This window comes from Melospiza georgiana, chromosome 17 (genome assembly GCF_028018845.1).
Source record: "Melospiza georgiana isolate bMelGeo1 chromosome 17, bMelGeo1.pri, whole genome shotgun sequence".
Lineage (NCBI taxonomy): Eukaryota > Metazoa > Chordata > Aves > Passeriformes > Passerellidae > Melospiza > Melospiza georgiana.
This window is the reverse complement of record NC_080446.1, coordinates 4,058,627-4,080,618: the sequence shown is the minus strand read 5'-3', so window position 1 is coordinate 4,080,618 and position 21,992 is coordinate 4,058,627. Positions and strand designations below refer to the sequence as shown.

Sequence of the window (21,992 nt, the reverse complement as noted above, 5' to 3'; positions counted from 1 at the left end):
CGCTGGTCCTCATGGCTCCCAAACACTGAGTTCACATCAGGAATCAGATCCCCTGGGACACTGCTCAACTGCTTCAGCAGCCCCACACGGCCCTGCTGCCCACCCCTCAGGACCAATGTTCTCACCACGTTAGGTTAGCATAAATAATTAACAAAGAGGAAAAGATCCCCGTGCCACAATCGTCCTCTGCCATACTGCAGACATGGAGATCTTTCCCTTAGGCTAAAGAAGAAAATACTTAACGAAGCTATCTTAAACATTATCAAGACTAAGTTTATTATCCCGCAAACAAAAACAAAGACAAACAAGTATAACAGATTACACCCCAGAAGCTTTCATTAAGAGATGCAGTGATGGCATTTCTGAGGAAGGCACTGGCTCCACAAATCACCTCAGCCACCACCCCATCATCAGGCCACAGTGTTGGCAGTGATGTGCAGCGTGTGGTATTTGTGGCACTACTGGGGAAAACTATTTTAAGTCTAATTAACATGAAATTTTTAGAATGCAGATGCTTTTCATTTATACATAAAACAAAATGCCGTGACATTTCTCCCATCCATTTATCATAAACAAGTTAATTACTGTGTAACAAATAGCTCCTGCTAGAATCTGTATGTTTTGAGCATGTTAGAGAGCTGACTCAGGCAAATAAGATGAACCACAAAGTAGTAGCTAATAGCTTATGGCATACTTATAATAAAACAATGACTCTGTAAAAGCTCTTGTTGTCAAATTAAGGCTAAGCTATTTCCATTGGAATAAACCAATTATAAGCAGTGATTATCTGTTTAACTTGATTCAAACCTAGAATACTATAAACACTTTCATTTTGATGCATTCATAACAGTGCATACATTTGAGAGCTGGATCTTGCAAAGCTTAAAAGGGAAATGCTCAGTTTATTTATTGCCACACAGAACCATGAACATCCAAATTTCTCCATAGCGTGGAGGAATTTCACCACCATGCTGAGGGCTGCATGCTGCCTGATTTCTGCTGGACAAAAACCTTCAGGGATAAACTGTCCCAGGACTGCCAACCTCTCCTTCCTAAGGACAAGGTGAGCATTATCCATAAACAACTCATGTTCACTGTGAAATCCCCCGAGAGCCACCCAAGCTACAGACACGCTTTTTCCAGCCCCCAGATTCCAGGAAAGCACTGACAGGTGAATTTCTGCCTACTTTCTTTCTTTTTTTTTTTTTTTTTCCTTTAATTCAGGCAAACAGTCCCATTTGGCCTGCAGATGAATTACTGAATGCTGATGAATAAGATGGTGGTAGCTGCTGGCAGCAGAGCTTTGCGTGGTAAGATGGTGTGAAATAGTACATATGTCAATCTATCAAACATGATAATGTAAGCAATCTGAACCCATTTTTGGTCTGAACTATTGTACAATACTTCACCCAGATGGAAGAAAGAGATAAACATTTTATGCTTCAGACACATCAAGTGCTAGGAAGTAAAATTAAACCTAAACTGGAAAACTACCAATTTTACATGCTAGAGTATATATAAAGAACAACACAAGCATGAAGAATTTTCTTGCCCATTATTGTATAAATTAATTAGATATATTTGCTTTCCATGATAAACAACAGCATGTATTTGACTATAGATTAAAAGGTGCAAATATGATAGTTTACTTATTAGCAAACACAGCACTTGCACTTTTTTTCTTCCTTCTTTTGTTGAGAAAATGCTTTTAAATCATGGAACCTGTGACAACGCTATCAGGCCATGAATCTTACAAGTGGGGCACGGATACATAATGTCCCCAGAGTGAGTTCAGCCCTAAATCAGAGGCAGGGTTGCCATGACTAATGTAAAACTACAACTGGTCCCTAAAGGATAAAATCAAATAGAAATATATTTTCATTCAAATCAACTTGACAGCCTGTGTAAATATAATTTCATATTTAAAAATTATCAGTTAAGCCAGAAATGAAGTGACAGCCACTGTGCTGTTCGGAAAGTCACAGCCACCTAAAGCCTCTGAGCAGACCCTTCCGCTCCATCCCTGCTGTCCACCTCCATAAACACAGCACCATTTATCAAGCACTAAACTGCAAAAAATCCACTCTTCTGAGCAAATATATTTATGCCACAGCTTTCTACAGTACTCAGAGAACATTTTTTATCAAATAATTTGCAAAGCTAAAAGAGCATGAAATCTACCCAGTTTCCAGACTGACCTGTAAAGCTGCCTTCACATTTGGCCAAAATTGCTACAAAGTGTGTAAACTATTGGTATTTGGTCTCTTTAGGGTTGCATAATCTTGAGCTTGTCCATCCCAATTCCCCCACTGGTTACCCTTCAAACTAAAAATAAACTCCCCAAGGTCTACTAATTAATGCCAGGCCAATCAAGAGAATTCCTGAACAGCAACACTAAGACAACTGGGCACAGAAACAAAAGTGATTGCCAGCTCATGCAGAGCAAAAATGTCCAGTCCTGGATTCTGCTGAAGCCAGAGAGAACACTGACAACTCTCCCTCTCTTCTGAGAAAAATCAAAGTAACAGAGCAGGTGTTTGGTCTGGAGGAATACAGAAATCCCAGCTTTCTGGCACAGAGACATGCATGCAAGCAAAATGTGCTCAGGAAAACACTGAAAAATACAGTTATAAAGCCTGGAGTAGAGCACCAAGTCCTGATGTGCTCCCCAACCTCCTGGGCTTATGTGGGATTCTGATCTTCAAAAATTCTCTTGGAATAAAGTATTTTTCTGTGCCATGCAAATATAAAGTTTAATTATTTTTAACTTGAAAAGGAGACAGAGCACTACACAGGATAATCTACTGTTATTTGGATTATGAAGACATCTTAGAGTTTACAAGCACAAAAGTGGTTATAATCCTGCAATTACTATAAAGCTAATTGGTAGTTTCTTTTTGCCTGTGTTTTCATGTTGTCAGTGGGGCAGTAATGAAAATGAATGCCACATTTGTGAACAGAATGTCTGTAGGCTTGTTTACCACATTTCCAACAACAACGTCTGCTTTATCATCCATTTCAAAGCAGAGATAATTTAGGGATCTTTGAATTTCATACATAAAAATACTTGCTAAAATATCAGATGCAGAGTTCCTTCAGACAGGGTGGGAGTGGGAGACTCAAGAGTGAAGTGATGACCTCGCATGGTGTAACAAACAATCCACCTGAAGCAGACAGCAGCGGACTTGGAATGATTCATCTGTATTCAAAACTGTGCTCAGGTAAACCACTTAGTGTTTCATCCTCCTACAAACATAATTCTGCAGACAATTTCACCATCAAAACCAGCATCTTTAAGCCTCCTTTCACCTCCTGAAAATACAGTTATTGCAGAAGCTATTAAGCTTTTTATTCCACTTACCTTTGAGTAACTTCTGCCCTTCCATGATATTCTGGGAGATGAATGCTGTGTAGTCTTGTTCTGAGAAGCCAGGCTTGCATGTGGGTCTAACTGTAAGATCCCCATTGTGTGCCTGCAAAAACAAAACAAGGAAAATGCACACCATGACTTTTGTCATTTGGGAAAACGTTTTGCACCCAGTGATGAAGTGTTTAGGCATGAGCAAACCTGAACAGTAAAGCAGTGTGCAAGTAGAAGTTGCTTGTGTTAGAATGCCTATCTGTTGGAGTGGATCCATACTGTAGATGCAAAAAATAAAATGGGCCAGCAATAGTTGCCTGACTACAAGAGAGCATTGTTTGTAGGAAGGCTGGGATACTGGGCACTGTCAGAAGAGGGGAGGAAACAAAGAGCAGCAATTCATCAAGGCGCTGTGCTCGCACTGGAGACACGCAAAGGCCCGATGCTGAAACATCCAAACCACCGAGGTCTGCTACAGAGAAACTGGGCAGACCCCAGCATGGAAGGGGGAGAAACGCAGGAGCCTGCCACCAGGTGAGGACACCCTTCCTTCCCCTTCACCCTTGCAGCAGCATCCCAGGCTCTGCCTGCTGCAGGCTCTGCTCTTGCCCCGGCAGTGGGAAGGAATTGAGGGATGCCCAATTAAAAATGTGACAATGCACAGAATCATGCACAACGTGCCAGCACCCAAGGGGACACAGCCAACAAAACACTCAGCTGCAACTCTGGACTGAGCAGAGGATCCAGCCCCCGCCACAGCAGCCCGGGCTCCTTGGGATTCCCCGGCAGGGAAGGTCCCAGACCCCGGCTCCAGAGGAACTCGCTGACAGCACACAAGCCCGTGATTTATGCGTGCGGAGTGCCAGGTGATTTACGCACTAACAAGTGCTGGTGGCAGGGGATTTCTAACGCGCCGGGGCTGTCGGCAGAGCCAGCCAGAGCATCGCTTAGCGATGCTGCCGGCACCTCCGCCGCCTCCAGAGCCGGCAGCGCCGGCTGCAGCCGGGGGAGCGGGAGCGGCGCCTCCCCGCAAAGTGCAACTCCGGGCGGGCACCTGCCTCCCCGGGGAGCACCGCAACCCCCGCAGCCCCAGACTGCGCTGCGCCGGAGACACAGAAACCAACAGCAGAGAAAGAAGGGTCCTTTCGGATGAGCTTAGTAAGCAGAACGCAAGCCAATGTACTCGGCTTAAAATCACGCTCGGGAGACGGATGCCAGCTACTGCATGGGAAGCGCAAGGAAGCGGCGGCTCTGTTGGACTCTGACCGCGGCTGGCAAGATGTTGCCATTAGGAAACATTTCAAAGGGTGTCACCGAGGATAGCGGGCTTCCAAGCTGAAATCGCCCCGTTATTAGAGCGGCGCTCGCCAGACGAGAGCGCATCGGGGCTATTCCTGGGCACCCACCAGCCTCCACGAGGCTCGGGACATCCTCACGGATTCTACTTGGCACCGAGGGATTGAGGCAGAAAAATAAGCGGCTCTTGTTCCCGCAGCCAGCCCAGCCCGAAAGCCAGCAGCCGCCCGGCTCGCTCGGTAACACTGCAGCCACGCGTTCAGGCGCTTGTTGATGTTCTACAGAAACCCTTCAATTTCAGGCGCCGTGGGAATAAAACCCTAAAAATCCCAAACTTTCCGAGCATCACCGCCGGGCCCGCTCGGTTGGGTTTACGGGCTTGTAAAAATAAAAGTTAGGGGCTGCAGCGGGCGCGGGCTCGGCGGGGTTCGGCGGGGAGCGCGGCCGCGGGGGCTCGGCGGGGCGCGGAGCGGCTCCGCGCCGGGACGCGCCGCTGCCCCCGAAGTTTCTCCGGCGAGGCGCAGCGCGGAGCGTACTCGTGCCGGCACCGCGGCGGCACCTGAGCGGCGGCTCCACAAAACAATTAAAAACTGCACAGCGGCGATTCGATTTTAAAAAAGGAGGTGGGGAACGGCAGCGCGGCAGAAGCAGCGACAGGAGCTCCGCGCACCCACCACCATCACCCTCACTCCCCGAGCCCGAAGTTGCCGCGGCGGGCGCGGAGGAGCCGCGGCGGGGATAGCTCCGCGCCCGTTTGCACTTACCGCCGCCGAGCCCCAGACGGGCAGGAGGAGCAGCAGCAGCAGCCGCCGCCTCGGGCCGGCGCTCATGTCCGCGGCGGGCGGATCGGAGCGGATCGCAGCCGTGCCGTGCAGCGAGGAGCGGAGCGGAGCCGGCCGGGTCCCGCGGCCGCTCCGGGCTGCAGGTGAAGCGCCCGCCGCGCGCCGCCGCCGCGCCCCGCCCCGCGCGCGCGGGCACGCGCCGCTTAAAGCGACAGGCGCCGCCCCGCCGCGGGGGGAGCGGGGATGAAGGTGATGATGATGATGATGGAGGGGGAAAGGGGTTCGGCGGCGCTGCCGCTTCCTCTCTCAGTGCCCTGACGAGCTCTGCGATCCGCGGGAGCCTCGTCTGTCCGGAGAAGAAACTTACGCGTCCAAATTGTCGCGAAAATCTGGTGCGTTCCTGGGAAGGAAGCCCAAACCAGCCGGCACATGCAGGGTGATCGTGAGTTCACATCATAGAGCACGCTGCTGATGATGCCAAGGCTGTGGTTTGATGCCCCCCATTCCATGGGTTTGAAGATCTGTGCCCCTTCCAGCTCAGGTTCGGTGATTGCCTGATCATCATGTCCAACCACCGACCCAGCAGGGCCACTGTCACCCCCAAACCATCACCCAGCACCAGATCCAGACAGCTCTGAAACACCTCCAGAGATGGTGATTCTACCACCTCCTGGGCAACCCATTCCAATGCCTGACCACCATAACAGTGAAATTTTCCCCCATATATAATCTCAATCTCTCCTGCCTCAACCTATGGTTATTTCCTCTAGCCCTCTCTTTACATGTGCCCACAAGGGAACAAGCAGCATGTCCAGGGGAAAATTAACACAGCCCTGGAAACGTGCTCAGTGGGCAAAAAACTAATATGGCCAGGTGAAAGCCAAGTGTACCCCATCAGGAAAAATTTGTGTTCACAGGAAAAGATCTATGTCCAGGGGTTCATGAGTGTGTCATGTGAGGAGAGCAGAGCCCAGGCTGTGAGGGAACGAAACATGACGTGAGGGAGTGTGAGGGAGTAGCAGCCAATCTACAAAAAATTACATACTGGGGAGGAAAAATCTGATCTATCCAGAGATGAAAAACTCAGGACAGGGTAGAGAAATGGGTAGTGCCAGGATTGCCTCCTCAACTGTATCTGTGAACCAGCCTGAGCCTGGCCCTGCTTCTTTTAGAGGAAAATAGGCTTGTCAGGCCTAATTCACATCCACATCAGTAGCGGAGGAAACTAACTCCACTAAACTAGCAAATTTCTGGTGTAAAAATAAAGGCAGATCAACACAGGGTCAGAAAGTGAAACTTCAGTCAGTTTCACAGAAAACCGAAAGCAGTGGTTTCAAGCAGAGTGTGGCTCCTGCTCTTCTCCTACAGCCGGGCCCTGGCTCCCAAATCCCTTCCTTTCCTTCTCCAGCTCAAGGCCACAAATAGGAATTCCCAGGCACGAGTCTTTTGTGCTTATAAATCCGGCAGCAATTTGCATAAATAGATGCATATTATCTGATGTACGTGCAAAATCAGACATTGCAGCTGAAAAATCTGGCCATTAAACCAATCTGTGGGATTTGCACGTCTCCCAAGGAATGGGACACATAAATCCACTGGCTGCATCTTTGGCCATTGAGTAGATTTAATAGCATTGTGTTAACACCTAGAGACATTAGCAAAGAACTGAGGCCTCATTGTATTGAGCTCTGTGGACAAGAATAATGAAAAGATTGTTCCAACCCCACCAATTTACAGTCTTAGTGGATTATGGGGTTTATTTTGTTTTTAAACAAGTATTTCTGAGAATTCTAAATAAATTCCATCATTGTATTGGATTTAATGTGGAGCCTTTTTTATGAACCACTTCCACAGAGGCAGAAATAGTTGAGTGACACTATCACAGCAAAAATAAATCCTAATATATATTTTAAAAATCTGATTTTTTTTTCCTTTTATCTTTATCCTCAGTTTCAAAGTTTGGAGCAGATTGTTCCAGGTTTAAGGGCAGTTTCTATTTAAAAAGAACTACAAGTACTCTGGAGAGTACCGAGGATATTTTGGATTTGGGGAACTACAATGTCGATGTTCTTTTTCGAATACCCATGGCCAGTTATTTTGACTTTTGCTGGACTACAGCTGTTGCTGTGCAAGTGCTTGCTCCGCTTGATAACTTTGTTAATATGACAAGTTCTACAAGTATTATCAAAATAAGTCTGACACCACAACAGATTGTGAAGAAAAGGCAGAGCAGTAGTGAAAAAAAAAAAAAAAAAAAAAGAATTCTTCAACATGTTTACAGTTGATTTCTAATCTGATGGCAAATTGATTTTTTTCCCAAACTAGTTTGCCATCCTGCTTTTCTAAGCTGTGGTAACAAACTGTGTGCTCAAGGAATGAGGCTGCAAATGGAGCTGAATTTCAGTTGTATTTTCAGGAACAGTGGCCGGTGTGAAACAGCAGGTGCCTCCCAAACTGAGGAGTTTCCAGAAGCAGCAGAGAGAATCCAGATCCATATTCAGACAATGAAAATCTCTGGTTCATGCGTGTGGTTCCTTTCATTCTACCGTTTTCATTCAACTCTTAACACTTCAATTAATTTTGGAAGGAATTACAGTTTTTCTAACTGATTAGATATTATTTTAACTATCTCCTTGTTTAGCAGCACCTCTCATGAAGTGCTTATAAAATGTCTTCCTTCAGATCTTCAAGGAAAATTAAAAATATGCCTTTTAGATTTTTGTACCTTGTTAATTTTTCCCAAACTTTCAGATGGCAGGGCCTGAACATATGTTATTTGGGAGGGTTTGCTTCACTTGGAGCCTGCTGGGAGCCTGGTTAGGAATTGGTGTTGTGGCACAAAAAGGAAATAGGAAGCTCCACCATCCAACACAGGGATGCTACCAGACGTGGGGTTGGTGGGATGAGGACACTTAAGAGTGTGCACATGCACAGTAAATCAGCTTGCTAAACACCTCAAGAGCAAAACTGCTGATCCTGGGAGGCAACTTGCTGTACTCACAACACCCAAGAGAATAAAGGGCTCATGGGTGAGCCATCTCCAGAGCTGACTGTGCCAGGATAACGAGGAGAGCAGAGCACACCAGGGATTTTCCCCTCCTTGATGCACACATGTAATTCCTGCTGACAGCAGTGGGACTTGCACAGCCACACCAAGGGGACAAGAGAACCCTGGGTGGTGGAGATGAGTATTGGATGTGAGCTGTGTGACCACGGAGAGGGAGCCAGGGAGAGGGAGGTGTGATCACTGAGGGACTGTACAACACACAATAAAATTGTCAAGCAGCCATCAAGTACGTGAAAGCATGGGAATAACAAATTAAATGGACAGGAGGTGAGAAAACAGAGTCTCAAGAGGCTTTTGCCTTCCTAGCTTAGGGCTGATATCTGAATTCCTTATCTGGGAAATATTCCTGCTGGCTTAACCCCTTTAATTCTCTGACAAGTAAATATTTCCCTGAACTCAAGTAAATAGCTGTGGCCCAGATGCCAAGGATAAAAAGTGGTTTCATTAAAAAGTGTGATAAACAAGAAGAAATTAAATTAATACAGTGTGCAAACCTTGCTGTGGGTTTCTTCTGTATGATCTGGAGATTCTTGCTTTTCAAGTAGGAGACAGCTGGGTGACCACTGGTTTGGAGTCATTATTACTAATTTGGGTTTGTGTCAGAAGTAATAACAAAAGACACAACAGGAAATAATGATGATTCTAGTTTGATAGATAATGGCAAATTATGTGTTTGTGACAGCAGTTCAAAAATGAGATGAACGAGCAATACCTTCAGATTTAATATGGATTTGGGATCTTTTCAGGATGCGTAGGGAAGATGGGATGAGATGAAACTGAACAGTGAAGTGAAATGTAAATTAGAGCTATGGAGAAATTAATGATCAGGAAAAGACTTCTACCAGATCTTGATGGAAACCAACAGAAGAAACAAAGGGTACTCCCCAGTAGGAACACCACAACCACAGGAAGAAAATAACTAATGGTAAAATCCGGAGTTTGTGCATTTATGTCATTTTTTTAAGTAACAGCAGCTGGAACTACATGAATAGCTGGGCACAGCTTAACATTCTGGATTGCCTATGATCTGGCTCCAGTACAAAATCTAAAGACAAAATGATGAATCACAGAGGAGAAAGTGACTCGAAGAAAGAATCCATAAGAAAAGGCTGCACTGAGCAGGAATGGGAAATGTTTCAGTCCAAGCTGATTCCATCCCTGTGCTGCTCCCTGTGTGCTGGAATGGTGCGGGTGGCACAGCTCTCCCTGGTCAAACAGCTCTTTTGAAATCACATTTTCAGCCCTGCCAGACAGGCTGCAGTGCCAAGGAATTTGAACCTTCTCTCTTTGAGGCTACCTACTCACCCGCACATTGTGGATCCAAGGGATTCTTCTTCCCAGCTGGCCCTGGGAATGGCTCTGAGGAAAACACAGCTTCAGCGGCCCTGTGCAAACCCTTCCTGCTCACTTAATTACACTGACCAAGGGAGGCCAGCTCTGGTGCAGTCTGACCTCCAATTATGAGGCACACTGTGGTCTCCTCACTGAGCTGTGCAGGCATTAGTGGCAGCATGCCAGCAATGGCTATATTAAAATCAATTTCAAACTCCCAATTCCATGTCTCTTTCACCTTAGGTGAGGTAGCACACCTTATACTAATGCAACTCTTTGTAAAATATTGTACAACAAAACTGACCTGTGCAAAACAATTAACAGTTCTATTCTCTCTATTTTTTTTGTTTTGTATTCTTGCAAAACCAAAGAGAAAAGGAAAAAGCAGACCAAGAGGCTTAGTAGATCTCTATCTTTGCAGTGGACTGCTGTTTAAAGAAGGGGTATTAAAAAAAAAAGAAAGTAGAAAAGCAGAATTAGGTTTGTTCTCAGAGTCACCAAGGAGAATAAACTGCAAGAGCTCCCTGACACGGCAGGCAGGCAGCTCCCAGGCTGCTCCATAAGGCAATGCTTGATATTCATGGAAACAATGAAATCTCACCAGATTTAGTACAAAAAAGAGATGAATAGCCAGTCTGTGATTTTACAAGCAGGAGTAAGGCCACAGATCCCCAGTTTCCCCAAAGCCTTCACAAACATAAAACTGATTTTAAGACTCTCCTCAGATGAGCGCATGTTTAAGCAAAATTGTGCCATCACCTCAGGAACAGAGAGTTACCTGGAAGGTCAGCACCTGCTTTACCTGGAGCAGCAAAGGGAGAAAATTATCAGACACTTACATAAACCCAGGGATTTCCATCCCACTCTCTCTATGCACCCTCAGCAGTTCAGGAGGAGCCTGATAATTTTTTTTTCTAAGAAGTCCTGTGCCTGTGATTTCCTGTGCCTCTGGAATACTCACTCCACATTCAGTGAGGTGCCAGGGGAAAGGGGCAGGATCTGACCTGTAAACCTTATGGTTCCTTAATTGTTATTCATCACATGCCAGAAAACTCCAAATTAATATCAACATAAATAATACTTTTATTAAGTGACTGCTGAAGGAAATGAGAATTTTTGAGACTTGTAGCTTGTGCTGTTGCTATTGTTTACAGCAGCAAATCTCATCACCATTGCATTCTTCTGATTGATTTGGCCTCACATACATTGAAATGTTCACCATAATGTAACTTATTCCAGTCCAAACCTCAAAATAAGTTACCCTGCAACAACCAGCAGTATTAATAAATGATCATTCTTTTATCTAGCAAAAACACTATGTTCAGATCAGCCTTTCTAATATTACAGTATATTCTTTTCTTCTTTATTAGAAAAAAATATATTTTCCTCTGCTAAGATTGGTAAAGCATAAATAGAAGTGATGTTCTGAGCTCTCCCGGCCTTTTGTGGCACCCAGCTTGTTGGTATTCCTCACAAATATTTTTCCTCACAAATATAGCCAACAGTTTTTGCACTGCAGCAGATACTGTAAATTGTGTGTGTGTGTGCCTGGTAAATGCTGAGGCAGAACTCCTCAGACAAAGCCCCAGTTACCTGTTTAATATGAGCTAATTTTCTGGAGCTGTCAGCATTTTTGGTCAAAAACCACCTGGAAGACAAAGCACTTTGCAAGAGACAGCTTTGACAAGCATGGATTTTAATAGTGGAACTGAAAGGATAAGAGAGCTTGGAGAGAGAGGAGAGAGAGGAGAGATGTGCTCTTGTAAAGGATTACTTTGTGACAGAATATCCCATACTCAAAGTGATGCAGCATATTTCCAATTAGGAAAAGTAATGAAAAATTTACAGTGTTTGCCTCCTTGCAATTCCTGTCAAGTTAAAGATATATACAAACTTTATTTAACTATCTGAAGCAGTGATTTAGCTACAAATGAGAATAATAATATGATAATATTACATAGTAATACTAATATTACATCATATTATGTATAATACAATGTAATATTAGTGAAATAAAGCCTAGAAATAAAAGAAAGGGAACTATTTAGGAACACCATATGAATGGATAATATGGACTGACTGCAGGCCAAGAATAATAAAAACCAAAGTTTTCCACACATGAATAAATAAGAGGAAGAGAAAGTGTGGAGTCACAGGGGTTAAAGTTTTATTTTCTACCATTGGTAGTCACCACCTGAGTGCTGCTCAGCTGATAAAGGCTGGTTTTGATGTTGGTGGAGTTCTGTACATGAAGTAACTGCTGCTTTTGCCAGTGTCTAGAAATGCCTGAACTCCAAAGATTAATTTTTCAAGTTCATGCATTCATCTAATGAGATTATCTGCATTTATCCCATTAACTCTGGCCAGCAGATCTGTGGTCTCACAGCCCCTAATCCACTCCCAGCTGCACACAAGCTTTCAAGTCAGGACACACAAACAGGTCCTAAAAATATTGGTACATCCCAGACTGGGTAACCCCCAGCTGAAAAGCATTTCTGATCTCTTTGAGAGAGAAATCTGTGGGAGATATTCCTGCACCATCTTTCAGTGTGAGCTACTGTCTTGTGTTTTACTAAAGCTCATTTTTAGTGATTCTGATTGTGCTGATCCATCAGAAGGAAATGGCAGAATTATGGATCAGGTTTCACTGAAGCTCAGAAGCAGCACAGGATTCAGATGGGACATTTTTAAGATTTTAACAACAAATACAAATTATGTCTGGTGCAAGCTGTGGTAACCTGGACTTCACCTATGCAGATATTTCATCAGAACAATCATTTGCAAGCTGATCCTTAAGTACTTTATGAGAGATAAATCTAATAACCTTTCTGGGAAAACCTCAGCAGGATGCAGACACTGTAATAATCCATATGCAAGCTACCACATTGTATTGTGTGCTGTCAGACAACTCAATTATTTTCTTCCAGATCTAACATAAGCTTCTGTTTAGTAAACATGATGAGAGTCAAACTTTTACATATATATATATAAAGTGCTTAATTTACATGCAAAATTGCCCTAAGTATGTATGCAAATAGGAAAACTCATGCACAGATGACTAATTAAGTGCATTTATGTGAGAAATTACCCAATGCACGCATGGAATCTCAGTAATTGTACACACAACTCTGTGAGCCATTGCCTTTGCAATTTGGCCACGTAACTGATTGAAAAAATTGTTTCTCAGACTGTGTTGGAATAACTGATGTGGAGCACATGGCCAGAAGTAGGACAGCTGAAGGGGCTTTGGGAAGAAACTGCAAAAGCTTGTGAGAAGGTTTACAGTAAAAACAGAATTTGCCATCTCTACCATTACTGGCTTTGTATTTACTTACAACCATCCTGTGCTAGTCTGTGGCTTGAAGAGAGTCATATCTGTAAAAAAACAATCAGAAAAATAAAATCAGAGCAATGGCACAAGATGTGGTGCCATTAAAATTAAACCTGAATTCTGTAGCCTGCTGTTGCCTGTCCAGTATGTGCTTTTAAACAAAACCAGCAATTTTTACTTTATGTGTCCTGATCAAGCTCTCTTTTGTCTCCTCCAAGCAGACTTTATGACAGCACAATATCCCTCTGGAAGGTTCAGGGAGTTTTGGTGAGAAAAGGGATATCTATCTGTCTGTTTTAATTTTCCAGGCATTGATGCCATTCTAAGTTCTGTTATCTCTAAACACTGATTAGTTCTCTTTATATCCCCAAAGTTAGAAAGTTCATGGTAACATTGTTAAAATTCAATACGGAGAACAAATTCTTTCAGTATGATGTGATAAACATCCCTGACTTCAATGTCCTGCAGAGAAAAATACCTGCCCAAATTGTTTGGATATGCTCTGGCTGCTGAAAGCAGGGAACATCCTCAGCCTGCTTTGTGATGTTTTCCTATTTTCTGGTCATTGTGTTGATATTGAGCATAACCGGTAGAGGAGCACCTGTTTATTTACCCACAACTCGAGGTCAAACGTTTCAATCAGTCGCTAACACAGGCGAAATGTGTTTGTGGGCACAGGCAGATGGGAGGAGCGGGGCAGGGGAGGGGAGGAGGGAGAGTAGGGATGAGCTGGGAAGGGATGAAAAATACCTGCCCAAATTGGGGCACAGGGATGTGCTGGGCAGGGATGAATTGGGCAGGGAGGAGCCGGGAAGGGATGAAAAATACCTGCCCAAATTGGGGCACAGGGATGAGATGGGCAGGGATGAGCTGGGAAGGGGATGGGATGCTGCCCTGGCCCTGGGGATGGGATGCTGCCCCGGCCAGGGATGCTGAGCTGCACCAGACCCGCCTGGCCGGGCTCTGAGCTCACAGCTCGGGCAGTAGAGAAGAAGGACGCGCTGTTCCAGCGTGCTTTCACTCAGAAGGAAGTTTCTCAGATCGGATTTCAGGAGCTGAAATCTTCTGCCGCTAAGTGGTGCTCTAAACAGCGCAGCATCCCCGTGGTACCGAGTTGGCAGGGAGGAACAAACCCGGCGCTGCCAGGCTGATCAGACTGATGCACGCATTTAACAAGTGTCCATTACGCTGATTTAATCCTCCTGTGCCACCGGATAAATCAGGGGGAAGAACAGGCCAATCCAAAAGATTAAACAAATCCAAAGATTGAGCCCTGCTGTACAGTAGCTGAAGTGGAGGATTACAGAAAACAATTCTAATTTTTTAAAAGCTTTGTCTGCTTTCTTTCTGTTCCTTTTTAATTATTAGTATTGTTCTCTCCAAGTTTTTGATTGTTAGAACTTGAAGTACTTACTAAATAAAACTGAAAGAAAACACTTAATTAATACTTGCAATTATTCCAGAACTTATTTTTAAAACAGATGCTCAATATTTTATCAATTGAAAAAAAAGTAGAAAATATTTTTTTTTGGAGTACATATTCACATGTACATTTAATCCTTTCCACCCTCCAAAAATAATGTAATTGAAAACAGGGTGAAATTTAGAAGGAGAATGCAAGCTTGCAACTTCTGCTCTCCTCAGCCCCAGTAGAAGTGGAAATGCAGCAGGCAGGGGAGCTGTTTTGGCATTTTGACACCCACGTTTTTGCCCACAAAATTGCATTCATTACTTAGTGTGCAACAAGCCAAGTTACACACTCAAGAGATTATTTATTTGAGAGTTGTACAAGCCTGGATGATCTGTGTATTCCACAAATCAAGCACCACCACTGGGCTTTTCGTGCCATTATTTATACACAGAATTTTGGATTTAGTGACTTCCCAAGCACAACCCCTCTGTGATGACTAGTTGGTATTCTCTGTACAGATTACATAACCTCAGCTGACACCTCCACATGCTCAGGGGAAGGGTCTGCACCTGGGCTGGGTCTGTAGGTGTGATTTTCAGTATTATAATGAACATCTTCAAGCTTAGGATCCATGGACCTTGGGTGTGTTGTTAAATTAGCAATGTGTACAGAGATCTACATCAATATTTTGATGCTAATACATCCCCAAGGCTTGGTAATTACTGGATATCCTGACCTAGAGATGCAGCTGCTCTGGTTCCGCTGTTCAGGTTCCCTTTCTTGCTGACTGGAAGTGCCCAAAGATCTTACATCAAGAAACATCCTGAATTAAGATAATCCTGACAAATTCCACATTTTGCAGTGCTGCGAGCCCTTGCCCCAAGCAATTCTGCACCCAAGGTGCTTCTCAGTCTGAGGGTCCTGGGGAAGGATCAGTGGGCAAAGTTGTGCAGTCCCAGAGGCTCCAGTTCAGGAGTCTGGAACTTTTTGTCCTGCTTTATAGGGGTTGGGGAAGAAGGAATTTCTTTAACCCCAGTTACTCCTTTTCTCTGCCATGGGTCTGTGCTATGAAATGAGGGATGGACAGAAAGGGAGGCTCAATGAACACTCAGGTTCTGGGGTCCCACCTGGTTTGTAGGGGGATTTCTGAGCTCCTGAGGGAGCAGGTTCAGAGCTCTGTATTTGCACACCCATCAGGTGGTAAATTGGGTATTTCCACACCCATCAGGTGATGTGTCTGCAGCCAGGCCCAGCTCAGCCTGGGAGCACTTTTTACCACATCTGAGGACCCTAAAACATTTCCTCCCTCTGGAACCCAGTGAATATCTGCCTGTGTGAGCTGCTCTGCTGAGCACAATCCTTTAAAAAAGGAGGTGGAACTTCTGGGGAGGGGATTAGTGCCTTTTGTGAACTGTATTTGTGCGCAGGGTGCTGGTTTATTCACAACATTCCCTGAGAAGTGCTTTAAATCAAGAATCAAAAGCCGAAAGGGTATCAAAGCTGTACAGGAACTGATTACTACTATAAATTTTGCTGAAACAAGCTGATGCTTTGCTGATTCTTTGGTCTTTTTCTGGAAAAAATATGTCAGTGTTAACTCACAGCATTGACTTCTCTGGTTTTTTTTCATTTTTGTTCCATGAGATTATTTTTAGCTGCTGTGCATTAGCTCTGCTTCAGAAAAATATTGAGGTAGAGGTTGCAGCTTCTTCCTGAAAAAAAGAAATTATTTATTGACAGAAATGAAACAAAACCTGTATATCCATAAAATTAATGTCATGTGACCCCTTCCCCTCCCTTTTTGAATGGAGTTGAGACAGATGCTAGAGACACATGTGAATTTCTCAGGAGAGAAAGAAATATCATTGGTAAATCAGCTTTATACCAGAAAATCTGATAGAAATGAGTATAACAGCTGTAAAATAAGTAAACTCTTAACAGAAGAAGGAACTCTTTTCATTTTTAGGGGAATTGGCCAAAGTACTCAAAGCAACTTCATATGAGTTCTTTATATTATAGGATAATTTCTGAGCTCCAAACAATGGTAAGGAACAGCAGCTCTCCAAAATGTCCTCTAGAGAGAACAGCAGAAATGCAAAATTCAAATGCCAAGAACAGGGTCAGGTGCAAGTCTAGAAACAGTGTGGTTCTTCTGACATTTACATTTTGTGGGCATGCATTTACATATTTAGAAATAAATTTATAGTGGTCTGCAATTTCTCTGGGAAGATTTTGAGTTCAGCTGTAACTTCACCATCAGAAATCCTGGCCCCTCAGGTTTTCCAAGATTTAATCAGTGTATGTTAACTTTAGTATCTTTTTTTGTGATGCAAGAATTGTACAATTGGTTGCAATATTTTCCAAGTGTTGAAATCCCCTTTTCCAAGGCCAGCTCTGTGTGGTGGCATCAGTCTGGCTGCCTTGTCTCTCTGCCTTTCCACTGTTCATGCACTTCCTGCTTTTACTTTAACTAACTTTATCTTCAGAATAAATACAACTGTAAGCAAATTTTCTGAGCTGCTGATATCTTACTGTTTATCTCCAAGGAAATACCACAAATTCAGCAGCGACCTCAGTTCTTCACCTGAGTTTCAAATTGTCTGACTTTCTGATACCTTTTTTCTTTATTTCTGTTGCCTGTAGATTTGGCCTCGGATCTCACTATGTACAATTAACTCTGGTTTCTGACATCACCTCTCTGAACACGTGAGATTCAAAGAGAGAAAATGTTCAATTTTCAGCTCCTTCTGCCCTGTTTATGCACAGCCTGGGTCAGACACTGCTCCCACAATTCCAGGAGCAAACATGGATGTCTTCCAAAATGAGGATCTCACCTATCCAGCTGCCTCTTACTGGGAAATTTAATCTGATTTTTTTCCCCACTTGTTCCTGGCTGGACCAGGAAAGAGGTTCAAGTATGAACATCTTCATTCAAGAGATAAGAGTCACACACACACTGTGAATCCTGTCATGGACTGTTTTATCCCCAGAAATTTTTTGGAAAAAACAAATACCACTTACATTTAAAGAGAAAAATCAAGGGAAAATTTTGAAAATGTGGCTTAGTATTACTTAGAGACTAAGATTTCTCAGTGTTAGTCAGATTCACTAAAAACTTGTTTAAATATTAGACATAATTCCTACAGTGGTAGAAGTGGATGAGGAACTTCAAAACCCCAGTTTAAGCCTGCAAGAAGCTTTTTGTTAAGGAAATATAGGGATAATATATTTGGAATATAAATGAAGCACTGGGTAGGTTTTCCTCCCATAGAATGTGTACATCTTGTATATTAGTCTGCAAACTACAGACCAAATATTGACTGCAATTTGAAATAAAATACAAAATTACATTTATGCCAAGTATCATAAACAACCTGATATCCTCTCATCTCTCAGAGTTGGTGAAGAATGGAGACAACAGCATTTCCTCACAGAAACGATAAAGAATTTAAAGAGTAGGATCAATACCATAAGAGGAACTTCTACATGTATATATCCAGCTGAATTCCCAGCAATATAAAAGGGAAATATTTGTGTTGAACTCCCTGCCTAGGGCTTTAAATTGCTGTATACTATCATGCATTACAGCCTGTATTAATTATCTAATTGAGACATTTATATGGTCATCAGGCAAGTGGGGACCTGGAGAGAAATCCCTAATTAAGACTTTGGAGTTTGATAAGAGGCTGCTACAGCACGGTGATAAAACACTATTTTTGTCTTATCTTATGAATGTGTCAGGGCAGATTATGTTAAATGCTACCTACATGCATAATCAGATGACATATCTCTGGCAATACCCACAGATAACAGTCTGCAAATGCACATTTATTATTTTACAGTTCAGGCTGTTAAAAGGGGAACAAAACTTGTAGATCCAAAAGTGCAGCAAGTGTGATCCAAAAGTGCCCAGTGTGTCATGGCATGGGTGTGTCCCTTGGGATTTGGGGACAGAGTTTTTGGGGTGTGATTGGAGCACCTGGAACCATCCTGCTGAACTCTGCAGGCACTCCCTGCCTGCTGCCTGACAGGGGAGGTGGATTACAGCCATCAGAAATTCAATTATGCCCAAGGAATCCCTGTCTGAGTGCTCCTTTTAGCCCTTCATTGCCTGCCCAGAGAGAGGGGAACAAACAGCCCCAGTCAACGCTGCACATCTCACCTCATTCAGAGTGCACTCCCCGTTTCTTGGCATTGAGTTTGTTGTGAATGCTGAATATGCAATGCAGAAATACCAGCAGTGAGGACTTTTTTTTTTTTTCTTGACAAGTTTTCTGGGAAAATCCAGAGCTGCTCTATGGTTTGCATGCAGCCTCCCCATCCTTCTTCTCATCTGCAGGGTTGATTCAAGCAATAGCATTCATTTCAGGATCTCTCTCCTCATTGGTACTTTGAGATCTCCAGGAGGATGGTCAGCTCTACCACCAAAACAAAAGAAAGCAAATTCAGAGAACAAAACATACATGAGAATTGTTTTTAGTGTTTTTCCTCTTGCCATCCAACAATTTTGATTTCAGTGGTAAATCTCCTGCCATATCTTGGAGCCTTGCTCCAACAATGGAAGGAAATGTTTGCAAGGTTTCTATAGATGCATATATTCATCTAAATACATATATAATGTGTATATGCATTATACAACTGTACATTCATACATACACACACACTCAATTTAACACTGCAATGAAAATTTGGGATTATTCAAAGCCTGCATTATGAAACTTCCACAACCTTCTACCTGGATAATATATTTTTTAATTTTCTGCTATTTACAGGCGTGCATAATACAAACTGACAAGTGCTAGAGCTGCAGAGAGGAGGCGAGAAACAAGGACCAAAGGTCCTTGCTAAGTAGCAGCATGAAAGATGGCTCAGTGTAATTTTGCAGAAGGATTCAGTTTTACAGATTTCCAAACAAGAAACGTGGATATTAATGGGAGTTTGCAAAGAACAAACTCAATAACAGTCCTAGTCAATTAAAAGTGCATAAAGTATTAATGTCTTGTCCCCTGGTTTGTGTTTAAGGGGCTGTGGAGACCAATGTTTAAATCCCAGGAGAAAAAGCCCAATCCTGTGCTCAAACCCCCTATTTGGAGCTGTCATCCATTACCAAACATCACTTCATTAATATGCAAAAGGTTTCTACGTGTTTCCCAAAACATTGATTAGGTTCAGGGATTTAGGAGAGCTGAGTTTAAGCAGCCCCTGTCTCCCGGAAGCTCAGAAACATCTCAGCTCTGTCCTCTCAGCTCAGTGTCTCCTTCTCCCTGTGCAAACAGAGCTGCAGGGCTGTGAGGTGGCGTCAGCACAAATCCATCAGATTCCCAAGGCCTGGATGCTGCTTGTGATGTGCTCCAGGTCCACAGCTCTGTCCCCTGAGAGCTTGGGAAAAATGGAAAATTAATTGGAAGCACAACAGAAGAATAACAGCTCAAAAGCTGCACACACCTGGTTGAGGTGGCATGGCAAAGACCTGCCCACAACAACTGACACGTGTCTAATTTCCAGCTGAGAAGGAAAAGGAGAAAAACAGGAGAGAAAAAAAAGGAGAAAAACCACTTGTGAAAACTTTATACCCCTCTGATTCTGTTTAACCTGATCTCTGCATGTCTAAATAGGTGATGGAATGAACACAACCCAGCAGAGCCCCTGTGGGTTTGATTGATGGAGTGCCCCAAAGTAAAACACTCATTCTGAAAAGCTGGAGAGAAATGCAAACTTTTAATAACATTTTCAAATTATTTAATCATACAATCAGGCCTGACCTTGTTCAATATAAAACTTCATTACAGCCTGGAATGTTAATATGGAGTTCCAAAAGCATCATAAATTACTGGTTTCTTCAATGATGCATGGGCCTGTCCTGCTGTGGCCAACTGCAATTTTAATATTTTCTTAAGAAATGAAGAAATGAAGAATTAGCAAATAATGGCATGATCCTGAAATTACTGTTCTAGGGATCCCAGTTTATTAATTGGTTAAAAAAAGATAAAGACATTACTCATTTCCATAGATAAATGATGCAGCCAGTCCTTTTTTGGGGGGTGGGGGGAAACCCTACATGCTTATTTTGAATAGATCCATTAATAGTTCAACTGACCTATCTTTCTGCAACATGACAGCTCTGACAGTCAATGAAGGAATTACAAGGTGTAACTGGCAATTTCACCATCAGAAACATTATTTTGTATACAACTAGTACCTTGTAACAACTTAAAAATGGTATTCACAGTTTGAAAAGGGCAAAATAAAACCACTCGCAATATTGACTGACAGAGATTCTTATTTGGTGCTTATTATTTACAACAGAACAAGGAAAGCGAGGGGATGATTTAAATGGCTCGAAAAATCAGGGAAACTGAGAGTCCAGTGAACTTTTAGCTCAAAAATGCATTTTGTAGAAGACCTGCAATGTCTGTTTGTTTGGAATGAAGAAGGGAATGCTGGAACCTTGGTGGTTTTAAGGAATAGCCCAGTTCAATCCCCCAGTTTGACGGTTGTGGAGATTTCAATAGGACTGGATTGAAATACAATGTTCTTTGCTTATTTGCTTATCAAAGCATCATAAAAAATTGTGGTTGTGGGTCAGACACTGGCCCAGGAAACCTTTGCCTTCATGTCTCAGCACCCCTGTGTCTGCTGGGGTCTGAGGGTATTCAAAGATGAATTGTTTGCTGGCAGCACTGATAAACAACAGCCCAGGCCTGGAAACAAAGCTAATCAAAAGCTCTGTGGCAATTAAAAAATAAAATTGCATTTTGTTATATGATTTTCATATAATGAACAGCATGGAAATGTGGAGATTCAGGCAGCTTGAATGCTCAATTAATTCAAGTTCAATTATCATTATGACCAGCAGTATGAACCTTCTCATCATCCCTTTTCCCCACCTAAATCTGTTTGTAACCTCTTCTGCATTCTTTTAAAGCTGTACCAGATGAATTCTAAAAGCATTTAATGCAAATAAAACACACACAAGACAGTTCAGCTTTTTTCTGTGATGCTCATCCAAGGCTTTACTTGCCAAGAGGCAGAAATACTGAGCAATATTGTGCAGAAATCTATAATTTCCTCTACAATAACCTCAGTTTGCTTTATTTTTATTTTTTTTTAATTTCTTCTGGCCATGAGACAACGTCAAGAATTTTCATGGGCAACCCATTGCCCAGAACTAATTGATTGGAAAGCACAGTAAGCAAAGAATTTCATTGTTTTCAACCACAATATTAAACAACGACTTAGCAAAGGGCGAGAATAATGGAGAATAATTATTAACTGAAGGAAATATTCAGAACACATGGTAAAACAAATAATTAGGCCCAATTGTGCCAGTTCTGTGAATGTTTTACACTGCCTGCAATGAACTCCCGTTTGAAAGCTCAGTTTTACACTGGGCAATGGTTCAAAACCCAGCG

At 43.0% G+C, this 21,992-nt stretch overlaps 1 protein-coding gene across 1 annotated transcript in view; it reads right to left on the bottom strand.

Moving 5' to 3' along the window:
* The window catches only part of CDH4 (cadherin 4), a 414,960-nt gene extending 409,400 nt beyond the window's left edge, over positions 1 to 5,560 (bottom strand). Inside the window, exons 1-2 of the mRNA XM_058036348.1 lie at positions 5,422 to 5,560; positions 3,362 to 3,473 (exon numbers count right to left, since the gene is read on the bottom strand). Of these exons, the coding sequence (XP_057892331.1) occupies positions 3,362 to 3,473; positions 5,422 to 5,487 (178 nt within the window). The 5' untranslated portion in view covers positions 5,488 to 5,560. The remainder of the gene's footprint in view (positions 1 to 3,361; positions 3,474 to 5,421) is intronic.
* Between the last annotated feature and the right edge of the window lie 16,432 nt (positions 5,561 to 21,992).